Source organism: Cydia splendana, chromosome 26 (genome assembly GCF_910591565.1).
Source record: "Cydia splendana chromosome 26, ilCydSple1.2, whole genome shotgun sequence".
In the NCBI taxonomy this organism is placed as follows: domain Eukaryota; kingdom Metazoa; phylum Arthropoda; class Insecta; order Lepidoptera; family Tortricidae; genus Cydia; species Cydia splendana.
The window spans coordinates 6,043,135-6,059,158 of NC_085985.1; the positions used below are offsets into that span (position 1 = coordinate 6,043,135).

Genomic DNA, 16,024 nt, shown 5'->3' on the forward strand with positions numbered 1-16,024 from the left:
CAATTTTATTACATTTTACTATCCTTTTAAAGGAAATGACACCAAAATAATCATTATTAACCCAAAAATAGTCAATGATTACCAAATTTCAATCCCCATTTTAATGTGAAATGATAACCAAATTTTTACATCTTGCTATCCTATTAAAGAAAATGACACCAAAATAATCATTGTAAACCCAAAAATAGTAAATGACCACCAAAATTAGAACTCCATTTTAATGTAAAATGATAACCAAATTTTTAAATCTTGCTATCCTATTAAAGCAAATGGCTCCAAAATAATCATTGTAAACGCAAAAATAGTAAATGATCACAAAATTGTAACCACATTTTAATTAAAAATGTGCAATCATTTAATATATCGTTATCCTATTAAATTAATTAATCCACTTCGTCACCTTTTTCTAGTAGCATTTTATTTCTGTAACAGTCGCAGTTCTAACCTAACCTAACCCACTTTTCTAGTAGCATTTTGTTTCTGTAAGGGTCGCAGTTCAAACCTAACCTAACCCACTTTTCTAGTAGCATTTCTTTTCTGCAAGGGTCGCAGTTCAAACCTAACCTAACCCACTTTTCTAGTAGCATTTCGTTTCTGTATGGGTCGCAGTTCAAACCTAACCTAACCCACTTTTCTAGTAGCATTTCTTTTCTGTAAGGGTCGCAGTTCAAACCTAACCTAACCCACTTTTCTAGTAGCGTTTCGTATCTGTATGGGTAGCAGTTGAAACTTAACCTAACCTACTTTTCTAGTACCATTTCGTTTCTGTAAGGGTCGCAGTGCTAACCTAACCTAACCCACTTAACTGATAGCAGTTTAACTTACTTTTCTAGTAGCATAACGAAATGCTACTAGAAAAGTAGATTAGGTTAGGTAGGTATGCGGTGCGGGCTACGGGGGGTTGAGCGGGAGGGGCTAGTAATTTTGGCATCAGTTTACTTTATTTGGTAATATGTATAATTTTTTTGGTAATCATAGTGGTTTATTTAGGTGAAAATATCGCATTAAGTTGGTCTTCAAGATTTGGTGATCATTAATGATTTTTGGTGATCATTCAATATATTTGGTATTTGAATACAATTTGAAGTGCAGTCGTAATTAAAGTGGTGGTACTTTTGTATTTTTAGGCCTTATTTTTTTGGTGTTCAGTAATTTTTTTTGGTAAGCATGATTTTTTTATTTAGGGTACCAAAGTATTTTTTGGTGGTCATTATATTTGTAGCCATTGTTATTCATTCACATCAACTATGTAAGTTAAGTTTATTTTGTTTTATTTAATCTGTTGTACGAAATATGTTTAATAAATAAAATGCACATATTTTGGTGTCTATTTAATTTCATCATCATCATCATATCAGCCCTTTATCGCCCACTGCTGAGCACAGGCCTCTCTTCTAGTACGCCACTTGTCCTGGTCCTGGGCTAATCTCTTCCAGAAGTGACCCGCAATTTTCCGGATGTCGTCCACCCAACGAGCCACGGACGCCAGGCGCTTCTTTCATTTGAAATCGGCCCCCATTCTGTTAACATTTTAATTTATAGGTACCTAATATCTACATATATGTAGTATGTTACTGGTTCGCTACTACAACTACATACCAGTTATAGAGCTGAACTTAAAACGCATTAGTAGTGGCATGGCACTCCGTTTCATATAATGGGGGTATTATTTTTTATTACCATGCAGATAACACTGATATTTTACTTTTAATTTTGAGACTAAGATAATTTTCAGTAGTGTAATTTTCCGAGGCAGACGCCACCGGTTTAAGAGCGCTCTTACAAGAAAAGTCGAAATAATGCAAAATTGATGATACTAGTCGACGAAATTCAGGACTTTGCGCTCATTATTAGAAACAATGAGTACTTGTTCCAGTAAAAGCGTCTTCTTATCTTTATAAATATCGTTGTAAATATTAGAAAAAGGACTTATTAAATTAGTAATGATTTTTTTTCTGATGGTCGTTTCCGAAAAACCCCGTGAAGCACTGAATGGCGAGCTCTTATTTGGAAATGTTGAGAATTTTACTCTGCTAAACCTGGCTATTTTGTATTACTAATACCCTGTACTTTAGGCATATCAAACTATATTTTTCCTACATACCTTTGAGAAAGAGAAAATCAAAGTAAAACGAACTCGATTTTCTCTCCGAAACAAGTGTCAATTCCTACGAAAATCTACTTAATATCGAAGTCATTTTCATACTCAAGCAATCTGCAACGTTTGCTTATACTGTTGGTATACATTAGTGTTTATGAAATTCTACTATAATTTTTTGGCAATTTTTTGAAAACTACTCTATATTACCGATGACGCGCGCTGCGCCAGCTCAGTGCCGCGGCAGAGCTTGTAGAGGCAGGACGTGTGTCGGTCGGCTCCGCACATTTTCAACGGCGACGACGAGGTTTTTTATCATTGTGTGCGGCGGGCGCCGTGTAAAACGCTATACTGTGTGTAACTGTGTGCGTGTAAACCGCAACGAGAGACTTTGATCCTAGCACCGTTTTTATAGTATTATAATTTATAATGGTACAGTTTAATAAACTACCGGACAGGATTAAAAATATTTGAAACGACCTGACATTCTATATGTATTTATTTGACTCAAGATAGTACTCAGGGTCTGATGATGGAGCCGGAAGGTGGTCACCGGTACCAATCAACCATGCAACTAAACCACTTCGTGTTTAGGCTCGTTTTATTCATCTCAACAAGATCTTTGACACAAGATAGTACTCAGGGTCTGATGATGGAGCCGGAAGGTGGTCACCGGTACCAATCAACCATGCAACTAAACCACTTCGTGTTTGGGCTCGTTTGATTCGGCTCAACAAGATCTTTGACTTAAGATAGTACTCAGGGTCTGATGATGGAGCCGGAAGGTGGTCACCAGTACCAATCAACAATGCAACTAAACCACTTCGTGTTTAGGCTCGTTTTATTCGTCTCAACAAGATCTTTGACTTAAGATAGTACTCAGGGTCTGATGATGGAGCCGGAAGGTGGTCACCGGTACCAATCAACCATGCAACTAAACCACTTCGTGTTTGGGCTCGTTTGATTCGTCTCAACAAGATCTTTGGCACAAGATAATACTCAGGGTCTGATGATGGAGCCGGAAGGTGGTCACCGGTACCAATCAACCATGCAACTAAACCACTTCGTGTTTAAGCTCGTTTTATTCATCTCAACAAGATCTTTGACACAAGATAGTACTCAGGGTCTGATGATGGAGCCGGAAGGTGGTCACCGGTACCAATCAACCATGCAACTAAACCACTTCGTGTTTGGGCTCGTTTGATTCGGCTCAACAAGATCTTTGACTTAAGATAGTACTCAGGGTCTGATGATGGAGCCGGAAGGTGGTCACCAGTACCAATCAACAATGCAACTAAACCACTTCGTGTTTAGGCTCGTTTTATTCGTCTCAACAAGATCTTTGACTTAAGATAGTACTCAGGGTCTGATGATGGAGCCGGAAGGTGGTCACCGGTACCAATCAACCATGCAACTAAACCACTTCGTGTTTGGGCTCGTTTGATTCGTCTCAACAAGATCTTTGGCACAAGATAATACTCAGGGTCTGATGATGGAGCTGGAAGGTGGTCACCGGTACCAATCAACCATGCAACTAAACCACTTCGTGTTTAGGCTCGTTTGATTCGTCTCAACAAGATCTTTGACACAAGATAGTACTCAGGGTCTGATGATGGAGCCGGCAGGTGGTCACCGGTACCAATCAACCATGCCACTAAACCACTTCGTGTTTAGGCTCGTTTTATTCGTTTCTATAAGATCTTTGACACAAGATAGTACTCAGGGTCTGATGTTGGAGCCGGAAGGTGGTCACCGGTACCAATCAACCATGCAACTAAACCACTTCGTGTTTAGGCTCGTTTGATTCGTCTCAACAAGACCTTGGACACAAGATAGTACTCAGGATTAGACATGTGCGCCGCGCCGCCGCGCCGCCGCCGCCGACGATTTTTCCACGCCGCCGCCGCCGATAAATTTGACCGGCGTATAATCGGCGTGGGAAATTTTGATACCTATCGTGTCTTATTCCATGTTGAATAGGGAGTAGATAGTGTCAGAGGGTATCATTTAAAGATCCTTATGCTTTTTCACTTATTAGTTGCCAGTGAACCAAATTAGCATCATTTTTGTTGTTGCGGTGTTAGCTGTGATAACGATTTAGCGTTAATTTAAACAAGATCTAGTTTCTGGATCTCAGGTTATTATTTGATATTTTATCGCACAGCTTTTTTGTAGAACGCATTTTGTTTTACATCAAAAGTCAATTGTCAATTTAATCAGTAAACTAAAGTCAAGAAAATAGCAGGTTCATTTCATATCCTAGGACATAAACATGCTATTTTCTTCTTAGAATCTCCAGCAAGCTGTCACCACGATTATAATTGCGTATTTTATGATTTCTCGTGTGATGCTGGTGACACGCATAAGGGTCATCATATGATAGCTATGATTTGATTTATTTATCACATAATATACAATTTCATTTAAAATTACACACGATCAATTCTTAGTAATTTTATGGTGATTATCAGCTTCTTTTACTTAACAACAATATTTCAATCAAAAATATAAAATTCAGGTTAAAGCTTCGTAATAAGCTATACTTGCCTAAACAATTATACGTAATTATAGGAACTTAAATCACCAAGTATCATCACTAAGCTAGCAGTAAAGAAAACAAAGTAGACCTTAATATTCCATAAAACGCGACACTTCAAATACATTCTTTTGAGCGAATCAATCTGCCAGAGAGTTTACTTTCGAAAACGATGACATCTTTATTCTAACATACATTTCTGTTAAACTTCAGTTCAGACAAATGTAAAGTATGTAGTTCATCATTATTTCGTAACAAAGTCATAAGTAACAAATCATTAGTACGTACTAGGTGAGGCGACTCAGGCGACAGCGGCCGGGAAAAGTCAATATAGATTTAAGACTTAACATATAAATAATTTTTTTTGTGTTCTATTTGTATTCTGCTTACAAAGTAAATAAAAATACTGACTAAAATGTAGCGTTTTAAAGTATCCTTTTTATTTTAATATTTAAACATACCGTTAGTAACCGTTAGGTTGGTATTGGTAATAAATGGTTGCCAAGTGACACGATGGGATATAATTTTCGGCAATAATTTAGAAAACACACATAATTATGTTTTGGATAGCCTAGTAAATACTCAGAAGGCTTTAATGTAGAGTTTCTACAGCCACGTTCTCATGCAGTATCAAAAATTATGCCACGCCGATTTCACGCCGATCACGCCGCCGCCGCCGGTCAAAAAATCATCGGACGCCGCCGCCGATGATTTTGCCATCGGCGCACATCTCTACTCAGGATCTGATGATGGAGCTAGAAGGTGGCCACGGGTACCTGTCTACCGTGTAACTGAACCACTTCGTGTTTGGGCTCGTTTGATTTGTCGCAACAAGATCTTTGACACAAGGTAGTACTGAGGGTCTGATGATGGATCCGGAAGGTGGTGACCGGTACCAATCAACCATGCAACTAAACTACTTCGTGTTTGGCTTCGTTCGATTCGTCGCAACAAGATCTTTGACACAAGTTAGTACTCAGGGTCTGATGATGGAGCTGGACTGTGGCCACGGGTACCAGTCTACCATGTAACTGAACCACTTCGTGTTTGGGCTCGTTTGATTCGTCGCAATAAGATGTTTGACACAAGATACTACTCAGGGTCTGATGATGGAGCTGATGATGACAGACAGGTACCCGTCGCCACCTTCGCGCTCCATCATCAGACCCTGAGTACTACCTTGTGTCAAAGATCTTGTTGAAATGAATAAAACGTGCCTAAACACGAAATGGTTTAGTTGCATGGTTGATTGGTACCGGTGACCACCTTCCAGCTCCATCATCAGACTCTGAGTATCACCTAGTGTCAAAGATCTTGTTGAGACGAATCAAACGATCCTAAACACGATGTGGTTTAGTTGCAGGGTTGATTGGTAATGGTACCTTCCAGCTCCATCATCAGACCCTGAGTACTGTCTTGTGTCAAAGATCTTGTTGAGACGAATCAAACGAGCCCAAACACGAAGTTGTTTAGTTACATGATAGACTGGTACCCGTGGCCACCTTCAAGCTCCATCATCAGACCCTGTGTATCTTCAGTGTCAAAGATCTTGTTGAGACGAATCAAACGAGCCTAATCATGTTACTACATGGTTGATTGGTATCCGTGACCACCTTAATCATCATCAGATCCTCAGTACCAGTTCGTTTTTAAACCCTCGTTGATACAAACTTTACAACCTATAGGTACCAAATGCAATGACGAAACATGTAAATAAGCGAGTAGGTACCTATAATTTCTTTCGAGTAATATACCTTCATAAGTACAAGTATGGGGCTATTCATAAATTACGTCGTTTCAAATGGGAGGAGTGGGGGGGTCTGGACATCGGATGATGGTAACATGACGTAGGAGGAAACAGATTCATCCGAAGCTTGATTTTTGGATGATTTGAGGGGTGGGGGGGGTCAAAAATCGTCAAAAATAGATGACGTAATTTATGAACAGCCCCTATGTACATTTGCACTGCATTTAGTATTTTCGTACTTACCAAATAACAGTTTTAGAACTTTAAAAGTTAAGTACAGTTAGTGTTGTTATGGTTGATTTCAATATGCTTCGCGAAGGATCAAGAATGTTTAATCCATCATTGTAGTGCGAGTGTGGTAGAAGGGATCGGCGTACTGAGCTCGCACGGCCTGCCGCAGCGCGTAAAATACCTAAACTCGCTCAACGCCGAAATGTAATAGCGCTCTTAAGTCCACTGCCAGGTGGCTTGGGTTCGACGACGGTGCCGCCCTTCCACACATCGATTGAAACCCCTTATCTACCCTACCTATGTATTATCTAATCCTTTGCCTATGTATGTATGTATTAGTTATGATTTTAAATAAATGCTTGGTAAATCTATAAAAAAAAATCAGTAGTGTGTACCTACATATTTTGGCACTTTGTCCGTATCTATATTTTTAGACTTGACTGTACCAGGTGCGAAACTCCTGACTTCGGTCAAACTCGGCTCAGCATTGCTCCGAGCAATTGTTAGGGTTGGCACCACTTGACTTCCTTTTGCGTGCATGACCACAGATAAGATAATCACTTGCTTTTTGACAACCCTAAATAGCCGAAAGGGATAGTGCCATATATTAGAAAGAGACAGCATGATTCGACCCTGAACCGCTGTCAAACTTCGTTTTTGTAGGAAGTTTCCTTTCTGTACGGTAGTAAGTACTATTAATTATTCTGTGACTGTACCATAATATTGCATTGTCACTCAACTTACAATACTTACATATGTATTTGAAGTTATATAAGACCGTGCCTGTTGACGGCGATCTGGCTCAATTTTTTTATCTGTAGGTTTTTAAATTTTGTTATGTTTGTTTATTTCTTTCTTTGTTTTTATCAATAAAGACCTTTGAATTTTCATCTCAATCGATTAATGGGAAATGGGTCTAATTTATCTTGCAAGATTTGACCCGAAGGTATACACACTTTGCTAGTTCATAAAACCGTAGCCGGCCAAAACGTCTACTTGACACCGGTAGAGTTGTTGTTACATTGCCAAGGTCTGTTGTAGTAGGGGAGCCCACGATGCTAAATCGGGATTTACTCGAGCGTCATACCGACCTATTGGAATCGAAATATTAGATGATAAGAAGAAAAAAAAGTTATATAAAGTTTTTTTTTCAGCGAGTCGGAAAGCGTCTACAATTTTTTTTCAATTTCGGGAGGTTGGTGGAGGGTTAAAAAAATCGTTAAGCAGTTTGTGGGTTTGGTCGTTTTTGTCCACGGTAATGCTATATTTTTTCTATAACTTAATATAACACTTATTATTTGTAGGCATTTTCTTAATAAGACGAACACAAGTTTGACGCCTAATTTTTACATTGTAACCGTCAGATTAAGGATAGGCGTGCAAATAATTATCAGATTTAGTAATAGCACAATTATAGCGTTAATTTGGACTAATATGACCAAATCCACAATCTGCTTTACGATTTGTTGAACCCCCCACTAACCAAGGACTCAACATAGATGGCTAAAAGGGGTAAAGGTAGACTACACGGGGTAGCAAGATATCATTCATATCTTAATCTGACGCGCTCGAGTAAACACAAAAATCCCCTCTTGGGCTCCCCTACCTTTGGACCAGGCTGCGTAGCCACCATGCCAATTTATCGCTTACGCTCCGTAGCGAACGAAACTCTAACACTGTTGCACTAATATGGAATAGATAGTGATAGAGAGACACAAAACGTTTCGTTGTCGTAGCGCCAGGGGTGCGAAACTCGTGACGTCGGCCAAACTCGGCACCGCTCGGCTCAGCATTGCTCCGAGCAATTACTAGGGTTGACACAATTTGACTTCCCTATGCGTGCACAACCACAGATAAGACAATGGCTTAAATTTTGACAACCCTAAATAGCCGAAAGGGATAGTGCCATATATTAGAAAGGGACAGCATGGTTCGACCCGCTGTCAAAATTCGGTTTTGTAGGAAGTTTCCTTTCTGTACTGTAGTACTATTATTTATTCTGTGGTAGCGCAAGCGATTGTCACCTTGGCTAGGCCGGCAGGTACGACCGGAACGAGAATACTTTGTATGTTTCTGCTTACCTGCATACTCGGAAGCCGAACCAGCAGCAGTTACGGTGGGGCTCAGTTGGGACGGGACAAAGCTAATAACACAAGCTGCGTCCATTAAGAAGGCACCGAATCTTCTGCCGAGGATCCTGGGGGCCTACCGCGAAAACCGAAAAACGCAAATTGCGAGGATCTTTCTCTTTTACTCTCATTAAAAACGTAATTAGAGTGACGGAGAAAAATGCCCGTAGTTGACGAACTTCGATTTTCGCGGTTATAGCCCAGGTAATGGTAAGTGTAAAGTATGGTACCTATACGTGGGCCAATGTCATTGAATTTAATTTTTGCAGTTTTTTTCGCATGGCAAAAAAATAAGGACGGACGTATGGCCACACGTTAGGCAGGCTTCATTACGTCAGAAACTCAACCCACATTACAGGTTAGGTAAATGGATGAGGGCCTAAAATCGAGCGGCATGGAAAGCACTGGTGAGGAGAGTCGACTTTTGTCACGTCCTGCTGCCATGAAGATACGACAAAGAAGACGTACATACTATTATTTTGTTCATGTATATATTGTAGATATTAACTATAAGAGTTCCTAGTTGACTATGAAACCTTAAAAATTATAGGGTTAGTGAAATAAAAAGGTTTACAATCAATCAAACATGTATTTATTCTTGATTATGATTAATCTTTTGTCTTATGTTAGTTGTCTTACAATATCATAACTAAAAAAATATTACAACAATCAAAATATTTCTCAAATCCAAATAACTAATAATATTTTAAAGCAAGTCATTTTCGGAAACTCCAAATACAAATACTCTTTATTGCACACACCAATATAGAAAATAATACAATTAATTAAATGAATATAGACATTAGAATGAATATAGCAACACAAGAAGAGGTTAACAACAGACCGTCTTATCGCGATCTCTTCTCTGTTGTCTATATAAATAAAAATTATTACCTTTACAGTACATATGGTGCTACTTTCCCGCACTAGTGCGGGAAATAACACTTTCCGTGCGTTTGTCAAAAGTTTAAAGGGCCATATACAACATGTTCCAAAATTCAACGATAAGCTGGCACCAGAAGATGGACCTGCTCATGACTACTCCAGGAAAAATCATAAAAAAAAATTGAAAAATTGTAGACATGGTCGTTAAAAATACCATTTTTTCTTTTTTTTCCTTGAGTAGTCATGAGCAGGTCCATCTTCTGGTGCCAGCTTATCGTTGAATTTTGGGACACGTACTGCAAAACGTTGTACGATACACGTGCGAATAGGTAATTCGCAACTCGTGGCGATTTAAAACACTCCCTTCGGTCTCCACTGGCCTCGAATTTCCTATTTTCCGCACTTATATCATAAATAACTAATATTTTACAGTACAGGTGCTACATTACGACACCAGGTGCTATAATAAGCATTACGTAACTACGTCGAAAATTTAAAGGGATAAAGGGCCATATGTAATTCGCACTTGTATCGTAAATAACAATTATTACTTACATACAATTTTACACGATATAAACAGGACTAGACGCAAGCGACGCGACGCGCGGCAAATCAAAGCCGTTCATAAATTTGGATGAGCGCAATGTATACATGGTCTTGATTTTCCGCTTGTCTCCAGTCCGTGGCCTAACAATCAAATACATAATGGCTAAGGTACAACTATAGTATTCAACAATACTATTACCATTTTCTTTTTCCTCTTTTACACGACGATTCGCTTTTGATTTAGTTATAATAAATTATTCGATGGTTTTAATTTAATAAATCTGTTAGGTTTCTCGTGGTGGACACTGATAAGATGTTTCCTAACTGCACTATGGCGCTGAAATTTCTTATAGCATATTTCACAAGCGAATGGCCTCTCGCCAGTGTGTACACGATAGTGCTCTTTTAATCCTGCAAGAACTTTGAAGCCCTTTTGACAAATGTCGCAAGTATGTGGCCTAATTGTTGAATGCATTCGTCGAATATGAACTGCTAAGGCAGATTTATGTTTGAACTGTACACCGCACACATCACATGAGTACCGTTTAAAGTCTTCATGCACCTTCATGTGGTCTTGCAAAACCTTCTTCCTTCTGAATTTCTTATGACATACTTCACATTCGAAAGCTTTTTCTTCATTATGTGTCTCTCTGTGACTTTTTAAGATACCTTTCGATGCAAATTGTTTGCTACATATTTCACACATGTACTCTTTCCTCCCTTCCTTTAACGCTTTATCTTCTATTTCTTTGTCGGCATGTCTCTCCATATGTTTAGCTAAACTCCCCTGTAGAGCAAATCGTTTATCACATTTACCGCAACGGAACTGTTTGTCCATAACTTGATTGTGCTTCTCTAATAAATGTTTCTTTAAGCTATATCTATAGCGAAACTTCGTCTCGCATGTTGCACAGGTATAAGGCTTTTCCCCCGTATGTACACGCATATGTACATTTAAATTCTCCTTTAGTATAAATCGTTTCTTACACACGTCGCACCCATACTTGTAATCCTCAGTGTGAACTCTCAAATGCATATTTAAAGCACTTTTTGATGTATAACCTTTATTGCATTTTTCACACTTAAAAGGTTTCCCTCCCGAGTGGTCAAATTTGTGATTATTCAAGGCAAATTGCGTATTAAATTTCCTTTCACAAATATCGCAAGTGAACGGATAATCACCGGAATGAGATTTTTTATGAGTTTTGAATGCGCTTTCGTCTGCAAATTGTTTTTTGCATATATCACATGTAAAATCTACAGTTTCATCTGAATACTCTAGTTTCCATGTAACCTCACCTGGCTCTACATGAATAGGATCACATTTTCTTTTATGACGGGTTAAGTGGCCTTTTTGTAAGAATGTTTTTTTGCAATTTTCACACGAAAACGGTCTTGAGCCTGTGTGTCCCCGCATATGTACATCATATTGATTTTTTTGAACGAATTGCGCGTTACATAGTTCGCAGGAGAATCTGAACTTTTTCATGTGGAACGCGTTATGTGTGTTTAAGTGGCTCCTTTGAGCGAATCTTTTATCGCATACTTTGCACGCGTAAGGCTTCTCTCCAGTATGGGAGCGGCGATGGATCATGAGTCTGGTGTTTGCATTTTTAGTATCGAATGTTTTGTGGCATATGTCGCATTCGACCACTCTACCGCGGCTGGTGACCTTAGATACGGGCTTCGCTGAAGGCCCCGGTCGACCGATTGTCGGCACGTGTGAGTATACGGCCACTGGAATAATAAGAAAGAATGTCCGATCTTAGAAGCAAGTACTTAGTATCTATTAGGGTTTCTGCTCGAGAATTCTCGAGGCGAGAAATCTCGAGAAATTTGTCCTTCGTCGAGACGGGAAAAAAAACTCAATGCCTCGAGAACTCGAGAAATAAATATTTTGTTATAGGTAAGTAAAAAATCACGCGTATAACACAGTGTATTTCTTTAGGTAGCCAAAATACATAAAGTAAAGAAGGTTTTTTTGACATTTTCAGGTACTTAAAACATTTATTAGTGAGCCAACCTGCCTTTATCCGTCCCCTATCATTCAGGCTTGAACCGATTTTCATATGTTGAAATGAAAAACTATTATAAATCTAAATTACTATTGATAATTCAAATCTACCTGATATATTCCTATGCAAAATAGCACAATTTTAGCAGCTTCATTGTAACATTGAGTAAGTATTAATATTACGTAGTAAAACTGTAAGTTTGTCACATCGATTTAAATTAATTGACTTTAATATTGTTGCCTAATAAAATACCATATTGTGGTTTGTTTACATTTTGTTAAATACCTAAAGAAATACACTATGGAATGTCACCGTTGGCGCGTGCGAATGCTGCCCCTGGGCAATTTTATTTAAAGTTTTACCCTACACTTTTTTTTTAATTGGGATTTTTTATGTTATTTCTACTCAGAATCAGAGCTCTTTTGATCCTAATAGGAGAAAAAAAGTGTCCCAAGATTTCCATACACTTTTCGATCTTTCCATTCCGAAACCGCCATACAAATTCTATGAAAAACTGGTAACGGAATGAAAAAAAAACCTTGAGACACTTTTTTCTCCTCTTAGGATAGAAAGAGCTCGTGATTCTGAGTAGAAATAACATAAAAAAACCCAATTTTGAAAAAAAAGTGTAGGGGACAACTTTAAATAAAATGGCCCACCTATAGTTTTTTAGGTTAAATTTTTGATTATTAGGTAAGTGTAATTTATGGTAACTAAAAATTTATCATTTGTTTGTATTATTGATCTCACCCTCCTATGAGTCTGATTTGTAATAAATCAAAAACTTGAAAATAACATGGTGGTTCTTGAAACTTTCAAAATTTCTCGAGATACTCGAGAAATCCTGGTCGAGAATTCCTGTGCCTCGAGAAATAAAAAAGGTCGAGAAACCAGAAACCCTAGTATCTATGAAAAACATAAATAATTTTTAATTTGTGCGCTGGCTTTAATTTTACGAAACTTCATTTGCAAGTTCAAATACTAACTCTTTTAAGACTATAAATTATCAGTTATTTCGAGGAAAATAACACGAATAACTAATTCTATACTATAAGTAGGTATTATTCCTGAACAACTGTAAAATAACGATTGAATAAAATAACTTAAATAAGAAAGAACAGTTTATTCCTTGACTCTATTTAAGTAATTCTTCGTAAAATCATTGTAGAGGGTCGTTGGACAGGTAAAATGCCTGAATTGGGGTATATCAAGGCAAAATAAGGCAACACTAGTTTACGCTTTTACAACGCTTAGTGCCAAAGCATTTACTGTTGTAATAGAAAACCGTATTGTTGCTACAGTAGAGTACATCGATGCACTTTACTGCTTACTTGACTGAGTGAGTGAGTACACACCTGATACAACCTCGCCATCAGCCAACGTCACGTCTGACTTTTCCAGCTTGATATCGCCTGCACAAAAAACAAACTTTTATTATTAGACCGCTAGAACATTTTCTAGCAAAAACGAGAGATTGACAGTATGAAATATCGACAAACCTGCTATCGATAAGCAAAGCAAGTCAAAGATAAATATATAAAAGGGCCATTCCAGCGAAAACGACACCCCAGGCGGCGTAGCACGGTCGCGTTTTTATCCCTTGTCACCATGCCTGTCACGTTCTAACAAGTATGTAAGTGCGAAAGGGACGCGCATAGTGATAGACGATAAAAATGGAACCGTGCTGCGCCCACAGATGACGAAATCATAAACTGTTTTATATTGAAATCGGGTGTCATTCTGAATCCCTAACAACGTTTGTCCTAAAGTCACTTGCCCTAACTGGTTTGTCCTAATGGGCACATGCCCTAACGATCAATTGTCATATCGATTATTTTCCATAATGTAATGGTTAGCCTAAGACTCATTTGTCCTAAGCATTTGTACCATAACTATCAAGATCCCTAATGATTTTTACCATATTCTTCGAAATCCCTAACAATGTTTGGCATAAAATAATATGCTCTAACTGTTTTGACCTAATGGCTATTGCCCTAATTATCAATTCTCATAACAGTTACTTTTCCTATTGATCAATTATCATAACAATTACTTTCCATAATGAATGGTAACGAACTGTTGCCACAAAAGTGGGTTAGGTTAGGTTAGAACTGTGACCCTCGCAAAAACGAACTGCTGCCACAAAAGTGTGTTAGGTTAGGTTAGAACTGCGACCATTGTAAAAACGAACTGCTGTTAAAACTAGGTTAGGTTAGAAATACGAACCTTGCAAAAACGAACTGCTGCCACAAAAGTGGGTTAGGTTAGGTTAGAACTGCGATCCTTGCAAAAACGAACTGTTGCCACAAAAGTGGGTTAGGTTAGGTTAGAACTGTGATCCTCGCAAAAACGAACTGCTGCCACAAAAGTGGGTTAGGTTAGGTTAGAACTGTGATCCTCGCAAAAACGAACTGCTGCCACAAAAGTGGGTTAGGTTAGGTTAGGTTGGAACTGCGAGCATTTTAAAAACGAAACCAAATAGGGAAATCAAAATTAGGGCATACGAGTGTTAGGTCAAGCAACGATAGGCTAAGTAAAATTAGGTAACATGATGGTTAGGATATATAATTTTTAGGCCTAACAATAATTAGGCAAAAAAAGAATTATGCTACATAACATTAGGATAAATACTCAATATGGAAAGTGCCATTAGGGAAAAACATATTAGGACAAAAAAATATCGGCCATTCGATAATAGGGAAACCAAAATTAGGGTATACGAGTGTTAGAACAACTGATCATTATGACAAACAATATTAGGGAATGCAAAAATAGGAGAAAAGACTTTAGGGATTCAGATATAGATCCATTGAAATCAATATCACATCGCTATTGTAGCTACCGCTGGTGCTAGTTATGCGCGCTTAGTGTCGCGCCACGAATCCACGATATGACCTGACCGGATGGTACAAGTTCGATCGGTTAATCCGTGTACTTAATTCTACTGTCATGTATTTACTTATGTCATGTTGTATCTTTTTTTTGTATTAAGCCCCCTCCAGACTATGCGCGTGAATCGCGGGTGGAGTCTAGTTCGCTGATATGCGAAATCGACTCCAGACTCGCGTTCGCGGCTTCGCGCCGCGATTCGCGCACGAGTGTGGAGCGGGCTTTAGCTGTGTAAAATGTGTGTAACCTATTTTTCGGTTTATTTTATGTTTCTTTCCTTTATGTTTTTTTATTTTATTTTTTGTGACCATTTCGTGACCGTGACACTTTATTTTTCACTGTTTTTTCTATGTATGTCTATTGTCTGTGTGTTTACGAATAAAACTATTCTAATATCTAAAGGAAAGGTCATGAATTATATTTTTTAGGAATCAATAAGTTTGATTCGAATTTTAATTGTTCTTTCATTTTAATAATTTTCTAACGTGCCTATAGTAGTAGTTTTGATCATGCCGCCACAAGGTGTTGGCTACCCGTCACAAGCTATGAAAAGCATTTTTTTTTTACAAATCGCATAAATTATACATGTAACCTAATTCAGACAATCTGAAAAGCAATATGTAAAAAAGCTGTTTAATAAAAGTTACATAGTTTGCGAAGTGTGTCAGTACCCGTCACACTTCTAGTACCATCTATTTCTAATAATGAAAAAAATCATTTTACTACTTTTTTCAGTGGTGCAATGATTATTTGGGTTGGGTAGGTTGGGTTTTTAATCAATCAGATCAGATGTAATAATGTTTTGAAAAGATGTGTCCCGCCGAGTTTGTTGCCGGTCCCGTATTGGGAATTTGGGATACCCTCCTCCAATGGAGGGGGGATTTAAATTATACTAAGAAAAAGTGATCTGATCCTGAGATGATCCAGTTAGAAGGTCGAACCATACTG

The 16,024-nt window shown here is 38.2% G+C and overlaps 2 protein-coding genes across 2 annotated transcripts in view; both read right to left on the reverse strand.

Annotated features, from left to right (window-relative positions):
* LOC134803061 (zinc finger protein 62-like) overlaps positions 1–16,024 on the reverse strand; it is a 125,911-nt gene that overhangs the window by 106,786 nt on the left and 3,101 nt on the right. The gene's annotated exons all lie outside the window — the stretch shown is intronic.
* LOC134803323 (zinc finger protein OZF-like) lies at positions 9,982–11,901 on the reverse strand. Its single transcript, XM_063776114.1, has one exon. It carries the CDS (start codon positions 11,764–11,766, stop codon positions 10,417–10,419), a length of 1,350 nt encoding a protein of 449 aa, XP_063632184.1. The 5' UTR covers positions 11,767–11,901; the 3' UTR covers positions 9,982–10,416.